Below are 17,052 nucleotides of genomic sequence, written 5' to 3'. Positions count from 1 at the left end.
TATTTTTATCTAATTTTGGGACATTGTTCCTATTAAATTTTACCTTTAGTGTTTGCTCATTTGTCTATTAATTATTTTATATCATCTCGTTTTTTACTAATGATCCATATGTGTTGCTATGTTTTACATCCTACATATTTTCAAAATGTGTCTACATATATATTAATATATAGTGTTACAAATCACACTATAACTTGGTGATGTGTGCCTGCAAATCGATTAGATAATTCTGGTCTTAGCTTGATTCACTCATGTATACTCAGTCAACTGTGAGGATGTAGAGAGCTCTGTCAGTTAGCTGGACTCACATGTTTAAGATCATGTTTATATGCTGGTCTTGAACAGTCACAGCTGGAAATCTGGTTTGTTCTCCACATAGTCTCATAGCCTGCACCAGGCAACCTGGTGCCATTCACTTGATGATGAGAGAGACTAGAAACTTGCAAAACTTGAGCGTAAGCTTAAAATTGGCTTCTCCTCGTTTCCTCCCCTCATTAACTTAACCAGGGAGCTATCTTAGGTCATCCAAGATTAGAAAGGTAGGAAATGCATTCTGAGACAGAAATCAAAGTTATATTGTAATGGGAGAGGATAAGTATAGAGAGGTATAATGAATTACATTTTGGCAATCAGTCTGCCATATCATCTAGTTAATAATGTCAAGTTTATATATAATCATGTCACATTTATGTTAATATTATATATTTTACATTTGAGATGCATGCTTTCATTCACACCAGTATTGAAGTTTTTTATAAATTTGTTTTTACTTTACAAACTTCCTTCTTTACAATTAATTACATGAAGTCTTGTGTTCTTTAGCGTATTTCATTTTGTGAAATGACTGAGATTAATCAGACTGGAAAGTATTCCTGCATTTCATCTTTCAAATTATTTAGTAAAATGTTACTAATGTGAAACCATTGCTACACTTTAAAAGCTGAGTGAAGACACTGAAAGGAATTTACTATATTGCTATTGCTTTTATTTACCTGCAGCACAATTATTAAAACATTTTTTATTCCAGAAATATCTGGGATGCCAGTTTAGTTGTGGAGAGAGTATTTAAGAGTGGCAACAGAGAGATAACTGCAGTAAGTGTGTGGCTAATTGCATTCCATTATCTTTGTGTAATGACTTTATGGTATTTTTAAATATTGTTCCACATTTCTAGAAGTTATAAACAAGATTTAATGGTTATTTTTTCATGTGTTTCTATACTTGCCCAATTAACTATCTGTGCCCTTGGGTCAAGTCTTAGCTCTGTGATTAATTGATGAGTAAATTTCTAAACATTTCAGAGTCTGATACCTAATGGAAATAAAAATACTGTATCTCCCCATAAGGTTGTAGTGAAGATTAAATAGTCAATTCTAGTGTTACTCAAAACTAATAAATACTTTGCTTATATACCGGCAAACTCACTGAAACTAGTGCTAAGTTTCATGCATTGATGTGATTTCCACACTGCTTTAAGAAATTGTCTTGTAGAACTATATATCATGATATATTCATGTGGTGAGACTTTTTCATGCGAAATATGAAAGATGATCTTACTTTAAACTTTTTAAAATAAAGATATCAAATACTTCTTCAATTCTGGTACTTTTGAAGTTGACAGAATAAGAATGAATATGAAGTTCGAGAATAGGTAGTACTACAGTGACAGAAGAAGTGTTAGCTTGGGAGGGGGATGAGTAAAGACTCTAAAATTACCAATTTGGGAACTTTCGTGGGTGTTGGAATCTTCCACACTGTGGTCTGGGTGGTGCATGTATTAAACTATTGTCAAGATACACACAAGATTTATGTATTTTCCTGTCTGCAAATCATACCTAATAAAATCAGAATAGTAGAGGAGGAATATGGGGTATATGGGGAATATACCTAATAAAATCAGAATAGTAGAGGAGGAATATGGGGTATGAGCACTTTATTTTGGCCACCAAGTAAGAATTGGTAAAGAAATTACTTTACTGTTTATGAATATAAGGGTTCCTCAACATTAAAACTTTCTATTCAATGATGAATAGAAAGAATATGTGCTTTTGTTATACATGTTTTCAGTACTTTCACATTTGCAAATATTTCCTTCCATACAGATTGAAAGTAGTGTTCCCTCCCAACTGCTGGAGTCAGTGCTACAAGAACTGAAAGGGCTGCAAGAATTTCTAGACAGAAACTCTCAGTTTGCAGGAGGACCATTAGGAAATCCAAAGTAAGAGTGAATAGGATTTATTTTTTCCCCTTTTTTCTGAGAGGTAATTCATGTGTTTTAAAAGTCATCCTTTTAGTATACTCAGTTCAGTTTTTAGTAATTCACAATGTTATGCAATCACCACCATACCATACTGATGTAATTATCACTGCAAAAGATTTTGAATGGACATAGGTTTAGGAGACAATTTTTAATTATAAGAGTAATAGACTTGTAAAAAAAAAAAATTTCATTCCCAGAATTTATGGTTTGAAATATTTACCTCTTTTCCCTGTCCTCCATCTCCATCCTTCCTAGAAATTATCTAGAATTCTAGTTGTAAGTTATTTTTGGTATTGTTTTTCTTTTCTAATATATTCTATTAAAATTTCTGAGGTTGGCTCTTCCTGCCTGCTGTGCCTATGCAAGTGTCTTTTCCTCTCCTGTCTCCTTATAATAAACTTACTCTTTAAATATATATAAAAAAAATTAAATTTCACATTACAGCCACAATTATCAGTTTTATAATGTACTTTTACTAATATCTCGTTAGTGTTTATAAACTTTTCAATGATTTTCTTGGAATTTTCAAATGTGTAACTATAGTTGCAAATAACTATATTTACAGATAGAAATTTTTTTTAAGATTTATTTATTTATGCATTCAAGAACTGGGAAATAGGCCAGAGTTGCAGGGGGTAGGGAGTGAGAGGATTCACCAAAGACAGAGTGGAGATCAGAACAGGCCTGGCTGAAATACACTGCTAAGGGGAGCAGCAGGCGAGACAGAAGAGGTCTGCTGTGCCATGTGGGTCAACTCCCTGGCCAGCTGGGGAAGGGATTGAACTGGGAAGGGATTGAACTCGTGTTGCAGTGGCTGACTAGAGCTTGATAGTACTAGATCTTCAGCCCCTGCACCACCAGCAAGGCCCCTGGGTGAAAATATTCTTAAGTTACATTGTGGTATTTGCATGATATTATTAATATATTTTTTAAATTGAATTGTGTACTTTTTGATGGTTGTACGTGTGGTGTATAAGTTATAGCTCAATGAAACTTACAAATACAAATGCCCATTTTGGACTTCTTTTTTCAGTACAACTGCCAAAGTGCAGCAGAGACTGATAGGATTCATGCGCCCTGAAAATGGAAATACCCAACAGATGCAACAGGAGCTGCAGCGGAAGTTCCATGGCAAGTTATTGCTTCTGATTACTTAAAATGCTTACAACCCCAGTAAGTAAGTAGGTCTCTTACTAAGACCTCGTTTGTGATAACAGAAATATTTTTTATTAAAAATCAGTGTCACTGTGAAAAGTAGGGCAATATGGGTATTGTATTTCATAACTGTCAGCCATTAATTTTTCTGTTTTTCCACTACAAAACATGATACCTATTGTTTCAGAAATAATAAAACTTAGTAAAAATAATGACTTGTTTTTTTTATGGTAGTAATATAACCATAACATAATATTTGTCATTTTAAATATAACCATAACATAATATTTGTCATTTTAATTATTTTAAAGTGTATAGGTAATGGCATTAATTATTACATTTACATTATTGCACATACATCACTACCATCATTTTTCAGGCCTTTTTTCATTTTCCCAAATGAACTTTGTAGCCATGAAGCATTAACTCCCCAGTTACCCTATCCTTAGTTCCTGACCATCACTATTTTATTTTCGATGTGAATTTAAGTAGATTCATACAGTATTTCCATTTGTGTCTAATTTCACTTAACATAGCATTTTCAAAGTTTACGCATTTGCATCGTGTCAGAATTTCCTTTTAAACCTAATATTTCATTATATAAATTTCATTTTTTATCTGTTGATGGATACTTGGATTGTTTCCATCCCATTTTGTGAGTATTATGAAGAATCCTGCTGTCAATTTCAGTCCCTATTTTCAGTTATTTTGTGTTGGATCACATGATAATTCTGTTCCTAATTTTTTGAGAAACTGTCATGCTTTTTTCCATAGTTTAGGTGTATGGCAGACTTTACCATCTAAGTTCTTGTAAAAATGCTCTATGATATTTGTACAACAAAATCACTAAGCTTTTTTTTAGAATGTGTTCTTGTCATTAAGTGACACATGATTCTACTTCTAGTATTTCTGTTAGGTTTTAAGTTTGACAGTACCAACTGGTAAGGATTAATACAAATAGAAGTCAAATCACTGGCATTGTATATACTTTGAAAAAAAGCTTTATCATATATAGTAAGAAGAGCAAATGCACGTATACTTGAAACCACAGTCTTTATCAGACTTCCTAGCACAGTCTTTATCAGACTTTATTCGCCCAGTAAGAAATAAATTTAACATTGTGACCCAGGTGTTTAAAAACATATAGACCCAACTGAAAGAAAATGCTAGGAAATAACTGCCTGCATCATACTCTGATATGTATTAATTTTTCATTCCATTCTTTTTCCCTTTTAAGGGGGGGAAGGGCTGTCATGATTTGCTGACCTAATTTCATAATCAGGATTTGAGAAACTCAGTCTTAGAAAAGCCTGACTATGCATCCCAGGAGACCCTTAGGATATTTTATGGTATTATTGTTATAATATTAAAATATTGAAATTTAAAAAAATATATATTGAAAATAATATAAATGTTCCTAAGGTGAAAAACAGGTCTTGTAGTAAACTTACATGATGAAACACTTACTAATTAAAATAAATGTACTAACCTTATATGTCATTTTATAAAAATTTTACCCCTAGAGGCCCAAGTGAGTGAAAAGGTCTCACTTCAGGCTATCCAGCAGTTGGTTCGAAAATCATACCAGGCTCTGGCTTTATGGAAACTTCTTTGTGAACATCAGTTTACTGTCATTGTAGGAGAACTTCAGAAGGTAAGTTTTATCCAGTGAGATTATATCGTTATCACTATGTTGTTTTGTTTCTTTTGCAGAAGCGTTAATCTTATACTTGGATTGGAGAGGGAATTATTTTAGAAAAACTTTAATTTACAATAAAGTTAGTATGTTATAGGAAGATTGCTCTAAATCCTGATAATTTGAGTATTGGTTTTTTGTGAAAACCACAACTTTTTTTTGCAATATAGAATTTCATGTTCGTCTGTGAATGATTTTTAGCAAAAATATATTCTTTAATGAAGACTGTAATCTTTATTTGAGCTACAGAGTTCTTTGGGATTCTAATCAATATTATCCCCCAGAATACAGACACACACCTCTGGCCTACATTCCAGCTCTTGTATGCATAAATAAATAAAATAAATTGTTAAAAAAGAAATAAATGTAATCCAAGATGTAATGTCATTATATGGTTGGTTGTTTCTGGTTATAACTAAAGTCAAATAATATGACTAAAATTTTGACTGCCTAGGCTTTACTCCCTTATTTGTAAAGTGAGAGATTGAGATTATACAAACTATATATTTTCATATTCCATATGATTTATTGAGTATAAAAGATTGTTTATTTGCCTAGGTTAGTATATTTTCTCTTGAATTACAATCTGTTAGTGTTATAATTATTTCATATTACTATAGAAGTGATATGGTATTCCTAATGTGTTTTCTCTCATACTCCTAGGAATTTCAAGAGCAGCTGAAAATCACCACCTTTAAAGATCTGGTGATCAGGGACAAAGAACTGTCTGGAGCCTTAATCGCTTCTCTTATCAACTGCTATATTAGAGATAATGCTGCTGTTGATGGCATTAGTTTACACTTACAGGATATCTGTCCCCTTCTATATAGCACTGATGATGCTGTCTGTTCTAAGGTATGATACTTTGTTACCTATTTCATTTTCCTAGAAGTGGTTTCATCATATGCTGAAAAGCAAAACACACCACAATTAGGGTGAGAAACTATCTTAATTTACTTAATGTATGACCTGGGATAGCACTCTTAACCACTCCTGGTCTTGAAAGCCTCATACAAAATTGGTTAAAATACATGATTTCTTAAAATCCATGTATATAAAAGTTTTTGTAAAGAAACTTTGATAATATTTTACTCCATGTTTGTGAGGGGGGAAAATATATAAACCTTAGGAATTAAAATCATTAGAGCTTTAAATCCAGGCCCGTCCTGGTGCACAACAGGTTAAAGTACAGCACTATGAAGCTACCACAGCCACTGCAGCATGAGTGGATCCCTGGCCAGGGAGCTGCCCACATGATGTGGCAGACTCTCCTGACCTGCCTGCTGCTCTCCTCAGCAGTATATTTCAGTTAGTCTACCTGCTCTGCGCCCCCCCTCACCCCCCCCCCACCGTCTCTAGTGAATCCTCTTAGCCTCCACACCTCTGGCCTGTACCCCAGTTCTGTATGCATAAATCTTTTTTTAAAAAAAACTTTAAATCCATAATGAATTAGAGTTAATTGGGAAATTTTTTATTGATCCTTTCCTACAGGTGAATATAATTTAAAAAAAAATCAGTGTCACATGGACTGCCTGCTGTATTGACTAGGCATGAGATTTACCAGTCAAAAGCTATCTTGCTTAACGTATTTATGAGAGGATTGAGAATAGCTAGGATTTTTTGGTCAAAAACTTTTCTTCCTAAAATGAAGAAGTAAGTTTGTAGAGTTGTCTTTTTTTAATGATAACCATCCTGATGTAATTTAGATACAGACCAAAACATGCATTGACAGCATCATGTATGTTATTCCTTTTATGCCTTCTAAATTTGTTGCTGTCTCTGTTTCTAGGCAAATGAGCTTCTTCAGCGTTCTCGACAAGTTCAAAATAAGATTGAAAAGGAAAGAATGTTAAGGGAATCTTTAAAGGAGTATCAAAAAATCAGCAGTCAAGTGGATCTTTCCAATGTTTGTGCTCAATATAGACAAGGTGAGAATAAGTTATCCTTCACATCTTCTTAATACAGAGAACATAGGACTGTGTGAATAAAACAGTTAATGAGAACCTCTTCCCTGAGGTTAATTTTAGCTTCAGTGGCCAAATGATGTGACATAGGAAATTAATTCTCAGGGGTGTGTGTGTGTCTGTCTGTCTGTCTGTCTGTCTGTGTGTGTGTCTGCATTTACTCGAGGAACATTGGTTTACAACGTTGTTTGTGTTTTAGGATAGGTTCTTCCCCTCAAGTATTGTTACCACACTGCATCCACCACCAAAATTTCCAGTCTGCTGACACAGCCTATTGTGCTTCCTCCTCACTTTACTTCACCATCTTGTTTCCCCTCGCCTGTTAGCAGACTCGGTTCCACCATCAGCGTTCTAGGTTTTCTTACTTACTAGGTTGCCTTTGTTGGCCTTTATTTCTGTTTCTCTGTTTCCACATAGTTCAATATTTCTGATTTTTCCTCACTTTCTTCACTTAGTAAAGTCCTCTCCAGTTCCATTCGTGTTTCTCTGTTTATATTTTTAATAGCTGAGTAGTAGTTCATTTTGTTTATATGAGTATAAAACAGGTCTTCCTGATCCACTTATCTATATTTGGGTGCTTAGTTTTTTGTAGATTGGCTGTTGTAAACTGTGTTGTGGTTAACATAGAAGTACATATTTCCCTTCAAGTGATGTTTTTGTACCCTTCAGAGAGATACATAGCAGTGCAGGAGCATGCTAGATAGAAGATCCATTTTTAATTTTTTTGAAAAATCTGCATACTGTTTTCCTTAGGGGCTGAACAAGTCCACATTCCTCCCAACAGTGTAAGAGGGTTCTTTTTTCTCCACATCCTCACCAAAACTTGTTTCTGGTCTTTTTGAAATGGGCCATGCTCTCAAATGTGAGATGGGCTCTCTCAATGTGATTTTGATTTGCACTTTCTAGACAAAAAGGGATGATTAGCATTTTTTCATGTGCCTATGGCCATCAGTATGTCTTCTGTGGAGAAGAGTCTATTTAGATAACTCATGTCCACTTTTAAATTGGATTATTTATTTTCCTTTGCTGAGTTGTATGAGTTTTTTGTAAATCCTGGAAAGCAGTCCTTTGTCAAATAATTGGGTATACTGAGTATCTAACTGAGTATACTAACTGGAGTATCTTTTTGTTTTAGCGAGAATTTCTTTCACTGTGCGGGAGCTTTATAGTTTGATGTATACTTTTTTTTTTAATATTTATTTATTTATTCATACAGAACTGGGGTTCAGGCCAGAGATGCGGAGGGTGAGAGGATTCACCAGGAACAGAGTGGGGAGCAGAACAGGCAGATTGTCGAAGTACACTGCTGAGGGGAGCATTGGGCGGGTCAGGAGAGGTCTGCCTCGCCATGTGGATCTCCTCCAGGGCAGGTGGGAATCGAACTCATGCGGAAGTGGCTTAAGCTTCTTAGTACTGTACTTTAACCTGCTGTGCCACCAGGGAGGGCGATGTATACTTTTTAGTTTGGGTATACTAACTGAGTATCTAACTGAGTATACTAACTGGGGTATCTTTTTGTTTTAGTGAGAATTTCTTTCACTGTGCAGGAGCTTTTTAGTTTGATGTAGTCCCAATTGTTCCAGTATCATACTCTTTTGATTAAGATAGTTTTGTATGTTCTGGAATCTGAAAGTGTGATGCCTCCACTGTTCCTCCCTTTTTGCCAGTATTGGTTTTGCCTGTCAAGTTTTTCTGTGGTTCCACATGAATTTCACTTATTTTTGTTCTATTTCTTTGATGAATACTTTTTGAACTTTGATAGGAACTGCACTAATTCTCCATATCGCTTTGGGTAGGATAGAAATTTTGGAAATGTTAATTCCTCTGATGCCGTCTTCCCCAGAAGCTTCTCCATTCTGTTTTAATGATAACTGAACTGTACTCTGCAAAAGCTGTTGTCAGGTTAAATTACTACTTGTATTTATTTAGATTGCTTTCTCATTTGTTTTCAGATGATTTAAGTTTTTTAAAAGACTGTTTGCCTTAAAACAACTTTAGAAGCCTCCCCTGGTGGTGCAAGGGGTTAAAGCACAACACTATGAAGCTATCCACAGCCACCTCAACATGAGTTCCATCCCTAGCCAGGGAGCTACTCATATGGCTCTGCAGTCTTCTCCTGTCTCACCTGCTGCTCCCCTCAGCAGTGTATTTCAGAGGATCTGCCTGTTCTGCTCCCCACATTATCCTTGGTGAATCCGACCCCCATACCATTGGCCTGTACCTTAGTCTTATATGCATAATTAAATTTTAAAAACAAAACAATTTTTTTTTAATTACTTTAGGCCCTCCGTGATGGCACAGTGGGTAAAGCGCAGCACTGCAAAGTTGGCCACAGCCTCTTCCACTTCAGTGCAAGTGTGATCCCCAGCCAGGGAGGTGCCCACATGGCACGGCAGACTTCTCCTGACCCACCTGCTGCTTCTCTCAGCAGTGCACTTCAGTCTGCCTGTTCTGCTCCCCACTCTGTTTCTGGTGAATCTTCTCACCACCCCACACCACTGGCATGTACCCCAGTTCTGTATGCATAAGTAAATAAATCTTTAAAAAAAAAAAAGATTTTAAATGTAATAAAAGTAATAGCTTGTAACACAGAAATGTTTCAAATTCAAAATTTTCTTTTCACCAACACATAGCTGAAAATCTACCTTTTTGCTATTTTAAATATGAAAATTTTTCCAACAAGGGAGGCATATATAATAGCTGTCCTTCTGGCGTGTTAGGACCTTGTTCTTCAATAAACTCATTCGAAATATTTTAAAACTCACTAGAAATATTTTATAGAATATTATATCCTGGGTAACTCTTAGTATATAGTAGTACTATATAGTAACCTTGATCAGTATTTTTATATTCAACTAAGGAAAAACGTCTCCCCTCAATAGTACACCTTAACCCTATCTGTTTTCTTTCTGACTAGTACGTTTCTATGAGGGTGTGGTAGAGCTTTCTCTAACTGCTGCAGAGAAGAAAGATCCTCAGGGTCTTGGACTTCATTTCTATAAACATGGAGAACCAGAAGAAGACATTGTGGGACTTCAGGCTTTTCAAGAAAGGCAGGTTTTACTACCTTACCTTTACTTACCAAATTGAACTGTATGGATGTTTTGTGTGTAAAGTTTGGTAGATTTAGGAAAATAGTATTTCTAGTACCGACTCATGAAAGTGAATTGCACTTGCAACTACAGACACTTTGTTAAATGCCTGAGTCAGAATTATCATTCTTAGTTCTAAGAAAAAAATTTTGGTCTAGTGAAAATTCTTCAGGATTTACAAATCTTTCAAACTTGCCTCTGTGGTTTTACTGAGATTTTATTAATGTCAAATTTAAATGAAATGACTTCTTTGGGGAAAAAATTGACTTCTTCCCCTACCTCTGGTTCTGGATGAAGATTAGTATTCTATTATAAACTATGATTTTTAAATGTTTACAAACTAGTGGAGATTTACAGTAGAAAATGTCTGTCTGCAAAGGAAGCGTATGACTTATATAAGACATTTCTGTTCATACACTTGTTTTTGTGGCTTTTCCCTGTTTCATGTAATCAAATTCTTGTCAAATCTATTAAGAAAAAAATATGATTTCTGATTTTTAAAGCTAGGTATGTATATACTCAAATTATCTTCATATGTCTTTTGTGTATTTGGATAGATAAAGTAAATCACTTTCTAAAAAAGTAATGTAATTATTCTTTTTACAAATTCCTTCCAGATTAAATAGTTACAAGTGTATTACAGACACACTTCAAGAACTTGTAAATCAAAGTAAGGCTGCTCCTCAGTCTCCCAGTGTACCCAAAAAACCTGGGCCTCCAGTGTTGTCATCTGATCCCAATATGCTGAGCAACGAAGAAGCTGGGCATCATGTAAGGGATAAAGCATTTTTCATTATGAAAATAAATATATTGTCTATAAGTTCTTTGTGGTAGTCAGGATAGTCATCTTGGGACAGATTTGATAGCAAAGGATTCGTACTATCTTATGAAGAGTTTCTAAGGCTAAGAGTTGTGATGTTCAGTAACTAAGCCTTAAACTATGCTAATTTTTCCTGTTTTCTTTATTTTAGTTTGAACAAATGCTTAAATTATCTCAACGATCCAAAGATGAGCTATTTAGTATTGCCCTGTATAATTGGCTAATACAAGCTGACCTTGCAGATAAACTGTTGCAGGTAAAAAAATGTTTTTGTTTTTTTTACTTTTGTTAATTTATATTTTTTAAATAGCACAATTTAGTTAAGCAAATACATAATAGTAGGAAATATACTTTCTCATACTTTAACAACCAGTGAGTGTTAATATAAAACAACTAATGTATCTTTTTCCTATTGGACAGAGTATGTTACTCTTTTTCCTAAGAAGCTGATTGGGACTTGGGGAGGGAAATCATTAGATTGTGAATTTTTGGAGACCTGCAATTTGTCTTAGTCACTGTGTGACTTCACACTTTTCACTACCGTAAGACTTACTCTGTAAAATGAATACATGGAATCTAATAATGCAAGGATACCTTTATGTTCAGAATCTATGAAGCAATAGCTGTGTTCTCAAAGTATTAATTTGGTTCTACTATTAGTTTTAGAACCTGATGCAACTATTACAATTTTTATTAACTGGTACAACAAAAATCATTTATAATTAAATATCTTTTTATTGAACTATTCTTGGATTATAATTCTGTTTATTATTTCATAAAGTATGGTATGACTATACTTCTCTTTAAAATATTGTTTTTAGTATATGAAATATAGTAGGTGGTCAGAAAATGTTTCTGAGTTATTGTACCATTTCCAGATTGCTTCTCCATTTCTGGAGCCACATCTAGTTCGAATGGCCAAAGTTGATCAAAACAAAGTTCGTTACATGGATTTACTCTGGAGGTATTATGAAAAGAACAGAAGTTTTAGCAATGCTGCTCGTGTCCTGTCCAAATTGGCTGACATGCATAGGTATGACGTAATGCTCTTATGTGAAGAATGAATGATAACTGAGTTGTATGTACTTACATCCAGATTTCAGAAGTTAAATAAAATGTTTCAGATTATACACATGTAGAATATTTTTGTTTTTCCTGTGGAGGCACTAAAGGAATACCTAAGAGCCTCTTTGTTTTATCAAACTACCTTCCAAGTTCTTTATGTTTTTTGCTATTAATAATTAATTATTACTCTGAATTGAAAGACCAAAACTACTTCTCACAGGCTTTATAGTTAAAAATTTTACCAATGCCACATTACTTTACGCTTCTCATTGATTTAAATTACTAAAAAGATCTTACAGCATGCATATTAAGAATTAAGAATTCTGTGAATGCACTGAAATTTCTTATTAATCACATCAAAAGAAATTTCAATAAGATCTTTGATCATTAATTTGACCACATGACATTTTATTTGGAATTTACTTGCCAAAATAATACAAGTGCTATTTTTAAAAACTGGAAATCCACTAAGTTATGAAAAGGACGCTACTGACACAAAATTTTACTTAAACAAGTCAGAATGGTTCCTGAAAGAACAGACACGGCTAGTAGCAAGTGCAGTGAGTGTGTACATGCTCTTACCCAGGTGTGTGTATTGCATAGTGGATGTGAGGCAACTTTTACTTTTGTTGCTGTCTTTGGTCACTATAAAAACTTAATAAATGACCCTTACATATAGAATATGACAGATATAAGTGATTTTAATGTCTTTGTCTTTTATAAAAAGACAAAGGAGAATAAAAGGAGAATAGTTTATGCTAGTAAAGGTCTACAAAGCAGTTTCTGCTTAAAGCTGTGGTTAAGTTCTAGTTTGTATAATGGAATTGGCAACATTATTAAATATTTCATTCACTGTAGCTTTATAGGTTAAGATTATTGTTCTGTTTCCTACTGTTTGAATATGCTATACTGTACTGTATGAATTGTGCCTTCTTCCAGGTCTTTACTTTAGTACATTTCTGGATTATTCTTGTCATTCTTCTTAGTCCCAGATACCATTACTGCACACAGATATTATCCATGTGTATTTCATGCATACTTACAGTCTAAATCCCCTAATGTGAAATAACTGCCCATTCATATTTAGCTCATAACTTACTATTTTTCTAACTATTGTATTACTTGTCACTCTTTTTCAATATGCTCTTTGCATATAGGCCGAATTAAATAAATAGCTCTAGAATGTTCTATTTAAATAAATTAGAAATTTACATATTTTTTTAATGTTCCAAGTGGGTGTTTTTTTAGCAGTAAAAATGAAGGGAAAAGCTTTTTTAGAAACTGGGTTTCTCAGTATTTCTGTCATTTTTGTGTAAACTTGAGAGATACACAGTGCTGTCATCCATATCTATACACTGAAAGAAGGGATAAAAATTAATTTCTCATTTATTTTGGTTTCTTGTTGGGAGAGGAAGGATATAGAGCCATAGCTATACAGAAGAACAGGCTAAGTAAGATCTTCTCTGTAAGTAAAAGAAAGTATTTTCATAATACAGATTAGAATTAATTGGGTTGTCAAAAATTGTCTTTAATGCTGGTTGATCAGAGTGGTTTCCTACAATTAAATGAATTAGTCTAATGCCAGCATGCTTTGTAATGTCAAACCTGGTCTGATAATGTTAGGATACTAGAAAGGACTAACTCTGACAACTGTGACATGAGTACATGATTAGGACTCTCTGGCATCTATTAGTCTACTGATTGTGAGTACCAGTGATGTTTAAAATGTACAAGAAGGAATATGAGTAAGATTGACACCATCCCTGTTTGCCAAGTCCCCTTTTTAGTGAGTAAAGGCAATAAACAAGATGACAAAGCAAAAATTAGGATAATATATTAGAAGTGCCTTTGAGGTTGGGGAAGCTTGCTTAACTAGGAGGAAATCAGAGAAGGCCTCAGACAAATTATCACTAAAATTGGGTCTCAAGTGACAAGAATAGGCAACTATGTAACAAATGGAGGAAAGTGATTCAGTTGGAAGCAGATACTCTGTGCAACAGACATACCTGTATTGTGTTTAGAACACAAATGTCACTGGGACTGGAGGTGGTAAATAGTGGGGGTAAAGGGGGATAGAAGGAGATGGCATTGGAGGAATATCTAAAGTGATAGGAGAGATCCAGAAAATATGTGACTTAATCTGACTTTTGTTTTTACAAGGTCATTCTATCACTTTCCACATTTTAGTGCTTCTAAATTCTGTCTGAGTCTAGCTTCATGTGTGTTTTGGGTTTTCCTGAAAACTTATTAAATGGATATACATTTTAAAAGAAAAGTCATTCTGGTTGCTCTGTTGAAGATGAAATATAAGATTGCCCATATTAAAGTAGAGAAGAAAAAAATATGAGGAGTGATAAGGAATATTTGATTTAATTTTAGAAGAATAAGTTTAAAATGGAAAGTTAATATTTTAGGCATACACATAAGTATTTCTCTGTTGCTTTAAATTGTGAATTGCTTTTTATTACAAATCAATTCCCTAAAAACTTTTTTAGGTTTCAAAAAGCTTTTTGTTTTGATTTAATATGAAATAGTAAATCATAATTGTTATATTTTTATCTTGGGTCCTTAAGAATTCATATAAATAAAAAATAAGGGTTTGTTTTTTTTTCCCCACCTAGCACAGAAATTTCACTTCAGCAGCGATTGGAATACATTGCTCGAGCCATTCTTAGTGCCAAAAGTTCCACTGCCATATCATCAATAGCTGCAGATGGAGAATTTCTTCATGAGTTAGAAGAAAAGATGGAAGTAAGTGCTAAAGATACTAAACATGAGAAGTGGCCAGATTTTCTTTCACTCTCCCCTCTTCCCATGGTAAATAATAGGTCCCTAGCAGCCAGAATATTGAACTCTAATTTCTGGTTTTTCCCAAATGTTTCAGCACCAATCAGATTATACCACATTCACCATTTATTTATTCTTGAAGTTAATGAGCAGATGTATGAAGCAGAGTAGGCTAAACTGCCTAAACTAAGAGACCCACAAATATGTAATAGTTCAAATACAAAAAATTACTCCTAAATCACAGAAATCAGAGTGGGAGTTCCTAGTTAGCTGGTGACTTTTTTCAACACTTGCATGATTTCATGAGAGTTCTATTTTCTAGCTCTACCATTACCTACAGCCTCATCTTTTTCTTTGGTCAATGTGAGGAAGAGAAAATAAAAAAAAAACCATGTAAGAAAGGAATATTCACTCTTAAAAAGCTTCAACCTGAAGTGACATACTTTACTTTCATTCACATTCTTTTGAATTGAATTTAGTCTTATGACGATACTCCCCACAGTAGAGCTTAAAAAGTCTAGTCCAGCCACTTACCGGGCTGTCATCATGGGGGCAGCCAGGGCTCTCTGTCCCAGTGTACTTTCTGTGAAATATTTGTTTGATGAAAGTTGCTAGTCTCTTACAAGAGAAGTTTTTATTTGTACATCAATTTTATTTTGACTCAAAGTGAGTTATTTAAAGTACCTGTTTGGTTCATCACAAAGAACTTAAGGATCTCCTTTTTTCTGCCTAAACTAGGTTGCTAGGATCCAACTTCAGATTCAAGAGACACTACAAAGGCAGTATTCCCATCATTCTTCTGTACAGGATGCAATTTCTCAGCTGGATTCTGAGCTAATGGACATAACTAAGGTATTAATAATAATAAAGTTGGAATTCCTGTAGCAATCACCTAATATCTACAAATTCCTTGTTTTTGGCATTTTACTTTTGTTTCACAAGAAAGATTAACCTCTGTAAAATAAGCCATCCTCGGAGGCACGTCATGGGCTGACAGGTCACTGCTATGATCTGACCCTTAGAACTAAGTTCTTTGTTCCTGACCAATAACTGTCAAGAGCCTATCAGCCTTACAGGGGGCTTTTCAAAAACTCGTAAGTTTGCTTCTAGGAAAGTACTTAACTTTCTAAACCTGCCATTCTGTATCCCTCTAGGTAATTCTTCATTATCAGTTATTCTTGAGTAGGATTCTAAGTACCCTGAGATTTGTCATTATTTCCATGATTCTTTAAACCCTAGTTTAGGTAGCACTAGTTCTAAAAGAAATGTATTGCAGTATCTCTTAGCCAAGGGGGGGGAAAGGTAAACATATTAAAATCTTTTGAATATTTACTGAGCATTCACTATTTTTAATCTGGGGTTAGGGCCCACTACCATGTTTTTACATCATATACTGTTTATTTTTAACTTTCAAACAGCGCTTCACTATTAATTTCTGAAAACTGACTTCTAGTTGTATGTATAATGTTAACATTGTCTCCCACAGCTTTATGGGGAATTTGCTGACCCATTTAAACTTGCAGAGTGTAAACTTGCAATAATTCACTGTGCTGGTTATTCAGACCCTATCTTGGTACAGACACTGTGGCAAGATATCATAGAGAAAGGTAAGTGTTCCCTTACAGCTATATTAGTGAGCATTATTTAGTGATGTGATAGATGAGTTCAAGCTCTTTGTGATTCAAATCCCTATGCCTCATAAGACCTAGATTTATCTTAATAGAGTGTAAGTGGATAGTACTTAAATAAGGTAGAGGGTGGTCTCTGAAGATTGATCTCAGTAAATATTGGAGATAACTCAGAGAAAAGGATGTGTCAACTTTATGTTACTCAATGGTCTGGAGACAGGTTATTCCCCCCAATCTCACTGCTAGTGCCTTAGTAAAGTAGAAATATAATCAGACACTAACAGAAACACAGAATCTGCTTATTACTCAATGTGAATGTCAATTCTTAGGGCATTTTGTACTTTAAAACAATGAAAATGAAAATTTAAATGTTTAAAGTAATTAAAACAGATTGTGTTTCGAATGACATGTCTCTCTTGCCTACAGAACTGAATGAAAGTGTAGCTTTGAGTTCCCCAGACAGAATGCATGCTCTTAGTCTCAAGATTGTGCTCCTTGGCAAAATTTATGCTGGCACACCTCGCTTCTTTCCTTTAGGTAAGACGTAACCTTAGATTCTGTCATGTTTGATTTTTTTTTTTTTTT

The 17,052-nt window shown here is 34.3% G+C and overlaps 1 protein-coding gene across 1 annotated transcript in view; it reads left to right on the top strand.

Annotated features, from left to right (window-relative positions):
* Window positions 1-17,052, top strand: part of NUP155 (nucleoporin 155kDa) — a 42,305-nt gene that overhangs the window by 21,871 nt on the left and 3,382 nt on the right. Inside the window, exons 19-32 of the mRNA XM_004678416.2 lie at window positions 1,028-1,094; window positions 2,103-2,218; window positions 3,294-3,391; window positions 4,939-5,069; window positions 5,775-5,966; window positions 6,901-7,039; window positions 9,993-10,128; window positions 10,785-10,938; window positions 11,139-11,243; window positions 11,866-12,020; window positions 14,674-14,803; window positions 15,578-15,691; window positions 16,326-16,446; window positions 16,894-17,004. Of these exons, the coding sequence (XP_004678473.1) occupies window positions 1,028-1,094; window positions 2,103-2,218; window positions 3,294-3,391; window positions 4,939-5,069; window positions 5,775-5,966; window positions 6,901-7,039; window positions 9,993-10,128; window positions 10,785-10,938; window positions 11,139-11,243; window positions 11,866-12,020; window positions 14,674-14,803; window positions 15,578-15,691; window positions 16,326-16,446; window positions 16,894-17,004 (1,769 nt within the window). The remainder of the gene's footprint in view (window positions 1-1,027; window positions 1,095-2,102; window positions 2,219-3,293; window positions 3,392-4,938; window positions 5,070-5,774; window positions 5,967-6,900; window positions 7,040-9,992; window positions 10,129-10,784; window positions 10,939-11,138; window positions 11,244-11,865; window positions 12,021-14,673; window positions 14,804-15,577; window positions 15,692-16,325; window positions 16,447-16,893; window positions 17,005-17,052) is intronic.

The sequence above is a fragment of the Condylura cristata genome, unplaced genomic scaffold (genome assembly GCF_000260355.1).
Source record: "Condylura cristata isolate star-nosed mole 26May11 unplaced genomic scaffold, ConCri1.0 scaffold00007, whole genome shotgun sequence".
NCBI lineage: Eukaryota > Metazoa > Chordata > Mammalia > Eulipotyphla > Talpidae > Condylura > Condylura cristata.
Note: the sequence above shows the minus strand (reverse complement) of the source record. Positions and strands in the feature narration are given on the sequence as shown.